This window comes from Amphibalanus amphitrite, unplaced genomic scaffold (assembly GCF_019059575.1).
Source record: "Amphibalanus amphitrite isolate SeventyFive unplaced genomic scaffold, NRLGWU_Aamphi_draft 000264F_arrow, whole genome shotgun sequence".
Classification (NCBI taxonomy): Eukaryota; Metazoa; Arthropoda; class Thecostraca; order Balanomorpha; family Balanidae; genus Amphibalanus; species Amphibalanus amphitrite.
In genome coordinates this window covers 744,499-754,231 of record NW_024881759.1, presented here as the reverse complement: position 1 = coordinate 754,231, position 9,733 = coordinate 744,499, and the positions used below count along the sequence as shown (strand labels likewise).

The 9,733-nt window shown below is 53.1% G+C and overlaps 1 protein-coding gene across 1 annotated transcript; it reads left to right on the top strand.

Annotated features, from left to right (window-relative positions):
- Nucleotides 1-2,083: 2,083 nt before the first annotated feature.
- LOC122386852 lies at nt 2,084-9,679 on the top strand. Its single transcript, XM_043376526.1, has 3 exons — nt 2,084-2,229; nt 7,738-7,917; nt 8,899-9,679. The coding sequence occupies exons 1-3, from the start codon at nt 2,206-2,208 to the stop codon at nt 9,046-9,048; spliced, it is 354 nt and encodes a 117-aa protein (XP_043232461.1). The 5' UTR covers nt 2,084-2,205; the 3' UTR covers nt 9,049-9,679.
- The last annotated feature ends 54 nt before the right edge of the window (nt 9,680-9,733 follow it).

Below are 9,733 nucleotides of genomic sequence, written 5' to 3'. Positions count from 1 at the left end.
TTAACTAGTAACGGAATAACTATTATAATAAGCAACAATAAAAGTCACGATCCCGTCACCGAGCTCTTTGTCTCCTGGTGCTGCAATAGTCACGACCAGGAAACGGTTAACCTCTTGCAGTTGAGAATGCTCTTATCAGGGCTGACACTGCTGCTGCGTGCTTCCCGCACAGATCTATTGCCGCACGAGAAGCAGTTCCGGGCTCCGGCGCTCCCTCGCTCCGTCCGGCGGTGACTCACAGTGGGGAGATGCGTCCCTAATGCGCTCCCCTCCGCCAAGATGACGTTACCCGCGGGATGATGTTATGCACGCCCTTCTGCACACCTGTCTGACTCAAGGTCTGATCAGCAGCCCCTTGACCGCCGCGGAACGCAGCCATCCGCAGCCGCCGCGGTTCGCGTGTGAGCGTCAGTTGCTCCAGACTGGCCGTAGGCTAAGAGAATGTCGCCGTCTTGTGTCCAGTGTTTTCCCGTTGACGCTCACCGCGTCGCAGCGTGGTCTCGTGGCGCGGCGGCGACGGGCGCGGCGCAGCTGTCGCCCTGCCCACCGATGCCGGCGGATTGCCCCATTGCGTGGGCTGAGCCGCGGGCGCTGCGGCGCCGCGGCTCGCGAGGCCTGGCGTGTGGGAGTGAGAGGGGGAGAGCTCTTTGTGGTACTGTCGGCGGGGCAGGCTGCTTCTGAGGCGTGCTATGCAGTCAGTGGCAGCACTCTCTTGGACATTGAGTGGCAGCGTGCCGGCATGCCGTCTCAATGTACTGCGGGTAACGGCTTACACCTTCTTCGTTTTCTTTTTACCGTGCCGACTGCCGTTATACAAGCCGAAATGGCATTTTACTTGCTAAGATGAAAAGAATCAAAATGACTAGGATTTATGCTACTTGTACAAGCACTCACAAGATTAAAAGGAAAACTTCCAACGAATAGGGTTCCTCTTAATTAATACGACTTTTAGTTACTTAAACAAGAACCCGAAAGAAATACAAGCACCGGATGTACTAGAAATTAAAAAGGTCCGTTCAAGCGCAAAAGCGAGCCGACAGTCAACCGTCAAGTCGAGCACCACCAGCGGCATTTTGCAAATATACGAAGGATAAACTGAGTTCAGAGATATCCTGCAGGCTGAACCGCCGTCTCAACTGACCTTGGACGGCGGCTTCGTGAAAGCGATCGGCCATCGGCACCGCTAATCGGCATTGCAGCCAGGATTGGTTCCATCCTGCAGGGGTCCTCCGAGACGCCCGTGCAACTGAGTGACAGCACTCCTAAAACAAAAACAAGCGGGCCGTGCGGCTGGAACATCAAAGTTGGCCCATGTTTGCGAGCCTGTGCTCCGCTAATGTTTCTGTTGTTTTAGCGGCACGTGACCAGGAAATGGAGAGGACAAAAACACCGGAAGTGTCAACACAAGTCGCTCACGCACGGACGGCCAGAGCCAAAGAATGGTCCGAATGGCTTCAGTATCTCAGCAAGACGTGAAAGGCTTTTCATTTGGCTTTTCGCACCATAAAAACGAGCCATCTGTTAACTAAAATGTCACTCTTTTTGTCAGAAAACAAAAATTACGTATAAAGCAAATTAGATGTAAAGCGTAAAATGTAGGTAATTGTAAAATATAAAGCGTTATCTTTTTCAGAATATACTGAAAGATGCATGCCAAAATCACCATTTCGCATTTAGGTACAGGTGACATGGCTATGTAGTGGATAAAAAATGGGAATGACGTGAATCACAGACTTCTCTATATATAGAGCACAGACTTCTCTATATATAGAGAAGTCTGTGCGTGAATATATCAAACTTATCCTAAAACACAATTAACGTTTTCAGAAAAAAAAAATAAAAAAACATACGTATAAATTTGATATACACTTAGCACACGACCTGGGACAGTTCAGATTCACCTCGACGTGTGATTCGGTGTGACAATAAACCACGCGGCACGCTGAATGTTGATTTTGTGTGGCCGATGTGTCATGCTGTAGGTATCGTTGTTCGTGCCGACTGCCGGCGTGCCCGTGTTACAGTGCAGCGGCCGCGGCCTTTGTGCCGATTGTCGCTGTTCCGTGCTGACTTCTGACTGTGTGCCGGTGTGCCCGTGTTACAGTGCAGCGGCCGCAGCCCGTTGTGGCCAAGGAGGAGGACAACTACCTGATCCCCGAGTGGAGCATCGCCGTCATCGTCATCGGCCTCACCGCGCTGCTCTTCATGCTCATCTTCGGCATCGTGCTGGTGAGTACTCAAAGAAATGTTTTAAATATTACATTCAACCATATTCAACCATGACGGTCACAACAGTAAGCGAATCTGAGAACGGACAAAAGGATAGCCAGCGCTAGTTGGCTCTATTTAGCAATGATACACATAAACTAATATGCTTCCTCGTCTGCATATGAACTTGGTAATGGAGGCGTCGTGTGGGTGTGAGATTTAGTGGACAACTTGTATGCATAAATAACCACAATATTTCGTTATGACGGTTTCATAATCACCGCGGCTAGAGCTTTCACGGCGGTAGCCACGGTGAGACATGTGCGAGGTGCTGACCACTGAATTCTGATCGCTGACGAGTGACGACCATCTCGGCACTGTCTGCTGACCACTGACCGTACTGCGTCACTGACCACTGTGACCAACACTATCCATATCTACTGGCCATAGATTGCATACCGTTCACCACTGAAAGCTTACCGCTCAGCGGGATCTCTCTCTCTCTCTCTCTCTCTCTCTCTCTCTCTCTCTCTCTCTCTCTCTCTCTCTCTCTCTCTCTCTCTCTCTCTCTCTCTCTCTCTCTCTCTCTCTCTCTCTCTCTCTCTCTCTCTCTCCCTATCTCCTTATAAATCTATCTCTTCCTCTTTCTTTGTCTTTTTCATTCTTCCTCTCTTATGCCTTGCGCATAAATGTCTATGTTATGTTTGGTTATGGTGGCTATGAACTATGAAACACTGGAGCTTCATAGCTCATATAGTCAAGTCACAAGTCCCTATTGCTCCCACTGACCCTTTGACCGGAGTCTGTCGTTCCGTATTCACACACTAACACGTCGCTATATCGACTCATGTCGCCATGTTGCGGTCGCTCGCTCTATTTCGTCAGTTTCGCGGCGTCTGGCCGCTTCTATTTGCAAACGGTCGGCAGCTGCCGCTGAGATGACACGGTTGGTTTTATTGTTCATCTTCGACCGGCTCGAGTGGTATAACCGATTCCCGGCAGCCCAGCAACTGCGGAACGGCGCTTTATGACTGTGTTGTAACTACCCTAGCGCCGGGATTGCTCGCTGCTGGCTGCGCAGCGCGCAGTCGGTTTAATCGGGCTGAAATCGCATGGCAGGCACTGTCTGGGCGCACCACAGTTGTACTGAGCCATGTTTCCGGCAGCAATGATTTAAATGAAACATTGTAATAGTGGAGCATGATGTAGCCAACTGCTATTTATGTTCTAGGAAATGCCTAAAAGGCTGACCCAACAGCAATGTTCGATCTGCGCTTTGCAGTCAACGAGCTGTGATGTAGGTATCTAAAAATAGAACAATTTCAAAATATTTCATTTCATTAGCTTATTTACTAACAAAAATAGGGTTATTCCACCCAATGTTGGTCTCTCCATCGAGCTCTATCCCATCACACCACCCACAGTTTTGCGGAAGCTGCCCCGTTTATCCCCAAATGGATCAGCAATCGATATCGGCTTTGGCAGGAGAGGCCGGCTGTTTCGTCTCCTAGCCGAGCAAAAAGCTAAAAAGCTTCTTAGAAACGCAGCGGCGGCCGAGCGTCGTCTCAGCACCGGCGGGTTTTCCGTCCCAGGGGTCCCGGTGCTGACGCGGATTCATTTTCGCTCAGCTCTTTCGTGTAACATCTAGAAACGAGACGAGTGGGAGACAGAATGTCCATAAAGTCGGGTGAACTGAACACTGTCGGTCACACAGTGAGTGCTGAACTGTACAAAAAGAATGATACAGAGCCGGCGGAGTGCGCACCGTCTACATATGAGATAGAGATCGTGGCACCGCTGGAAGACTGCCCGGGTGCTGCTGGCTTGTCCCACAGAGTGCTGGCGGGAATCGAACGGAACGGTCGCCCGTCAGACGCCACCAATGACGGATCGTTGTGTTTGTTCCATTGCACAAAGTTCGGAGGAGCTCATTGGCTGAGATTTGCCGTCAAAGTGAGGAGGTTTGCTGGTATTTTCTGGAGCAGGCCCGTGGTATAGCGGGTCCAGCGGAACGGGCGACCAGCTCACTCAGCGGCGTCATTTTACACCAACTCCGCCCGCGGGGTCAGCAAAAAAACTGCCTCTCTCCTCATGTATAGAAAGCTTTGACTGAAGTCTGAACGTTCTGGCAGCCGACGAAGAAAGTTGGTTTCTTTAGCCTGCAAGCTTGCAAACGCTCGCATATCCATTGAGGAATCTATTGCTTATTTGGCGGTAAATACACTTCAAGAGGTTGCGCGCCGTCGCAACTTCCTGTCGCTAGATGGCAGTGTGAGCAGCGCCTGCAGGTATGCTGTGCCGCATAGCTCAAAAGTTAAAACTGCTGGGCGTCTCGCTGTGCCTCAGGATAAAAATAAAGTGAAAGGACACCAAACAGCAGATGAGCAATTTGGTCATGCTTCACACCAAAACAGTTGTAAGAATGCGTTCCTTTTTTATGAACATCCGAATTCCGAGGAACTTGGTTCGAGCTACGTTCCATGGTCCGTGGCACCGGCGCCTGGCACGGGGGCTGGGTGTGGTCACTCCCTACTCCCTAGACTTGGAGAAGCCGGCGCCGGCGTTACAGGTTCCGGGCGATAGGATCGCAGTCCGGGTCCTGAGAGAGGCTTTGTCGCCGTGTCCCGGCCAGAGATTAATGTCCGGCGTGATTGGCCTCTCAGCGGGTGACGTGGTCGCCGTGCGATGCCTGGAGACGGTGACATTCTGCCCACACCGGCTCCATGGGCCGACGAGACTTTTAACGAGGTAAACCGTGATACGGTCACCTTACATAACTGTACCAAAGGCGCGATTGGGTCATAAATATTCCCATGAGGGTAAAAGTTTTCCCTCTGGCCTCTGGTAATGGGCCTGGAAGACGACAGTGCGCATTGCCCGGTCTTGGAATGCACATTGCATAATGCATATGGTCAATGACAATGGACCATATGTCCACTGCCTGTGTTACAGGCGAAAGTGATGTGATGCTCCTAATATTTTTATACTTGCACTTTCTTTTACAAATTCTATTGAAAGCGGGTATTGTCGCATAAACCGCTGTTTTCTGACCGTGGTCACTCATGTGTTTGCGGTGCCGTGACCACTGACCACTAGCCAGCACCGATGTAACTCTCATGGTCACTGGGAGTGGCGCCGTCATAAGACGATTAGTCACGGGCCTGCAGGTAGGGTGCTGTTCCGGCCACCGACACCAGAAAGGCGCTGTCAGAGCTCACCCCTCGCTCTGAAGTTATGCTCTCAGTCACAAGTGACGACTACATACTAGTGACCGTCGAGCTCGCCACCGATACAGTCCATCTGTTCACATTAGGTGAGGCGACATCACGGCTCGCGTCACGGCCAGTTCAGGGTGGTAAGGGCCATTCGGCGGGCACGGACCAGAGACTTCCGCCCAAGCGACACATTGGGACTTCCTCGATAGCCGCAAGACATTTCGCTTTGTCTGAACGGCAGGTCATTGCCCAGATCTCACAGTTATCCCCATCTGATAATGTTCTGCATGTTTTACTGCAGCTTGGTGCGTCACCTTTTAGTCCAGCCGTGTCTGTCTGTTGGGTATGTCCGCTCCGGTCCAAAAGCCTTTCACTCAGCCATCTATCACGACTGCTGGCGGCTAGTCGACTCGGAAGTGGCCACTGCGGTGTGGCCGCTCTGCCGTGACAAACGGGCACCGGCCAGGGAACGGCCAACACAGTTCTGGTCGGCCCGCGGCAGAGCTCCGCGTCCGGGCTGACTCAGTCTCTCCGAGAGAATTCTCAGCGCTAGCCTGCGCGCTCAAACCGGTCTTTGAGCCGTCCAACACGATGGCATTGCTCCTGGCCGTGCTCTGAGAACACAGATTTGGATTTCAGAGCCCCGGGACTGCAACGGTCATTGGCGGTGAGCCCGAACACTGACAGTGATTGTATCCACCATCCAGTATCCACCCTGACTCTGAGCAATAAATAACCTGTCCGAAATGGTTTCCCATGTTCAGTACTATGCATAAGCCAACCTACACTACACCAGACTCGAGCTTACACAGCCAAAATCAGTCGAACCAATTTTGGAGAAGCCGCCTGAGAGCCGCTTAGAAGATAACCGGCTACACAGCTTGGGCGGTCTGTGGGCGGATTACAGCCGATCCTTTGTCTGAAAGTTGGCTCGCTCAAGGCCGCCATTAATGCAGCGTCGAGGGATTTTTAGAGTTAAAAATTAGTCATCAGATGAGATTGCCGTCCGCTCGTGTGGTTCATCAGGTTCAGTCGAGTCAGAGCGCACTATCGGCCCGGTAAAACCGGCAACTTGCGGGTTGCGAACCGGAGTCGGGACGGAGACTGGGAGAGTCCGGGGAGGTGGGAACGGCGACCTTTCACTGATATGCATCTGCACATTTACCCTGAGAATGGATATAGATGAGGGTATACGTGCATTATGCACCGTCATTGCTCATCAAATCGACCTTGACTTTTTATTTATATCAGTTACGGTAAACGTAAGCGCGCCTCCGAATGCAGTCATCACGGCGGGCGGTCGGCCGTGGCGGCGGTGACCGATTCCGTCTGCCATTCACCTCGTCACCGCTCTGTCACCGCCCTGCCACCGCCGGCCGGCAGAGCCGTCCGCCGCCTGGTCAGCGCTCCGGCAGTCGGTGTGCGGTCCATTCAGCCGCGACCAGCCGAGCGGTCCTATTCAGACCGAGCGACCGACGGCCGGCGGGCCGAGCTCCGATAGCTCGATACGTCCAATTCTGTCCGCCGTTCGCCGCCAATGCCGCTGCCGCTCTCTCCAACAGAGCCGCTTCCAGCTGACACCAGGATGTAGTCGGAATCCATTCCAATGCCGACGGAAACCATGCGCTCATCGTGACAACGATTGCTCGCTCAGAGAGCTATGTCGACTCCTCTCTACCTTTCTGAAAGCGGAACATGCTGTAGGATAGCAGATTTCGTGGCGCACAGGTAAAGCAGTCTCAATAAAGGAGCAATAACTTGGCCCGGAACTTTGTCGGCAAGTCAGTGCACGAACTTGGTGTTTGTCGAAGGAGTTGAGAGCCATCCCGGGGGAGTTGAAAGCGTCTAGCTACCACAGACTGCCGGAGATTAAGTAGAAGCAGTTAGAAGGTAATGAATGTTCCAATCTTCAAACGAATTAACGGTAATAGTTTGTGAGTCGTGCCACCGAGCACGGATTTATTCCATACATTTATTTTCTACCTGCATGTATATTCATTATCTAGCGCGTGGGACGCACGAACTTCCTACAACAGTGCCTCACGGGTGAGCCTTATGGGTTTATAGGTTGCTGATTGAGCACTGAGCAGCTAAGCGACATCCGATGTCCAATTTAACGCCGCATTCAGTCACCTCCTCTCCCTCTCTCTCTCTCTCTCTCTCTCTCTCTCTCTCTCTCTCTCTCTCTCTCTCTCTCTCTCTCTCTCTCTTTCTCTCTCTCTTTCTCTCTTTCTCTCTCTTTTTCTTTCTCTTTCTCTCTCTTTCTCTCCCACTATTTCTCTCACACAACTAATGCGTCCATTCTCCATTGCAGATGTGGAACCGTCGAAAGCGGCGTGCCCGGGCACCTCGCACCACCGTGCCTCTGACGGCTGACATGCTCAATGAGCTCGACAAGAGTCACATGGCCGGCGTCGACAACTACGGGGTGGAGGACGTCTACGATCCGGATGACGCGTGGAACAACGAGAAAGTTACCTACGACCGGCGGCTGGTGAGTGGCAGGGCAAAGCAACGGGATAGGGAGCAGGACACATGAGATAGGCGCAGTGGGTCGGCACAGCACAGGGGGGGGGGGAGGGGACGGGGAAGGGTCATTGGACAGTGGCGGCGGAACACCTTCAATTGAGTGGGGGGAGGGGGCACTGTCGGCTTTTGGTCCCCATTCTTTCCATGCAACGCCCATAGGGCTAATGTTAAGATGACAAAATCAAAGGGGGCACGCTGCCCCGGTGCCCTCCCCGTTCCGCCGCCTATGGCATTGGACATATGGCACAAGAGGAAATCACGCCACATAGCCGGGGCAGGACACAGGGGCAGGGCATAGGAGCAAGGCACATTGGGAACGGCACGGCTAACAGGGGCAGGGCACAAGGGACATGGCACAGGGGTAGGGCACAGGGGGCACGGCACGGTTTAACAGCGGCCGGCCGACCGTGATGACAGTCGTCAAACCCACGCGCCGAGCCTTAGTGAAGGATCCTCAGTCCGGCCCATCCGTTTGAAATCGGCACATTTGCATGCGGCTCGTTGGTGGAATGTCATCAAACGCCGTCGGGAAGCACGTGCCCGGCTAATGGGGCTCCTTCAACCGTCTTCCTGGGAGCCCAACTCCCTCTGGGCACTCAGTCTGAATGAAAGAACGCCTTCCTTCAATTTACCGGCCAATGGCGTTTGACGTCAGCATAGGACCGATATAGCATAAATGTGCAGATCAGGTGTCTATCGGTCCACCTCATAGTGCGTTATTGAATGTAATTTATCAGACAAGTCGGGAGGAATTCGGGAGTTTTAGGTACCTAAATGTCACCAGATTTCATAAGTTACAGTTTGCGATTGAAATAGCTTTCAAATAACCCATACCGTCTGTCAAAGTATGAGCTCATTCAACCTTGACTTCGCCAACTTGTGCCTGACTTCGCCAATGTTAATCCGCCTTCACCTAAAACAACATCCCATTCTGTCTGCGTTACAGCGCTCGGCCAGCCGCGCCCGGAATGACGACACCAAGAACTACAACATCTACGACAGCTGGCGCAGCGACTACTCGGGCGCGCACGGCTCGGCCGCCGGCTGGAGTCGCAACAAGATCGAAAACTTCGACGACGATCCCGATGATTTCTGAGTGCCGCCTTTTGGACGCTAAGCGAGCGCGCGTGCGAGTGGGAAAGAGGCGGGAGTGAGAGACAGAGGAGAGGCGAGAGACTGCGTGTGGCGTGCGAACTGCGACAGAGGCGTCTTTCACGGGAGCGAGACAGTCTGGGGCGACGCCGAGCGACGCCACAGACCGAGTGAGTAAGTGAGTCAGGTGCACCTGAACGAGACATTTATGACGGCGCTAGATGGACGATGGCATTGGCCGAGCTGCGCGCCGCTGCGGGTCGGGTCAGCCAAGTGACCTGAGATTGATCCGCGCAGTTGGGTCAGCCGAGTGACCTGAGATTGACCCGCGCAGTCGGGTCAGCCGAGTGACCTGAGCCCGACCCGCACAGTCTGGTCAGCCGAGTGACCTCTCACCCTGGCAGATCGAGGACACTGCCGCAGTCACCGACGGGACAGTGTGCGACCGACCGACGGCGAGTGGGGGCACCCGCCACTGTCGCGCAGCCCACCTGAGTCCGCGAAATCCCCCCCCCCCCGTATGCCTTTGACCACGCCGGATCGTGCCGGATCGGATCAGACCCTCCATTTCCCAGACCGCTCACTGATCTGTGCGTGACTACATAGAGATAAATAAATAAATATGGTGTAAAGAATGTCCTGTTTTATAGTCGTTTGTGTGTGGAGAAAAGTGCGCATATCCACGGTGA

Bases quoted from the DNA above. Each gene is read 5' to 3' on its own strand.
- LOC122386852 (XM_043376526.1), top strand. From the start codon at position 2,206: ATGCTCATCTTCGGCATCGTGCTG. The intron at 2,230-7,737 runs GTGAGTACTCAA...TCTCCATTGCAG, and splicing joins TCATCTTCGGCATCGTGCTG to ATGTGGAACCGTCGAAAGCG. The intron at 7,918-8,898 runs GTGAGTGGCAGG...TCTGCGTTACAG, and splicing joins TTACCTACGACCGGCGGCTG to CGCTCGGCCAGCCGCGCCCG.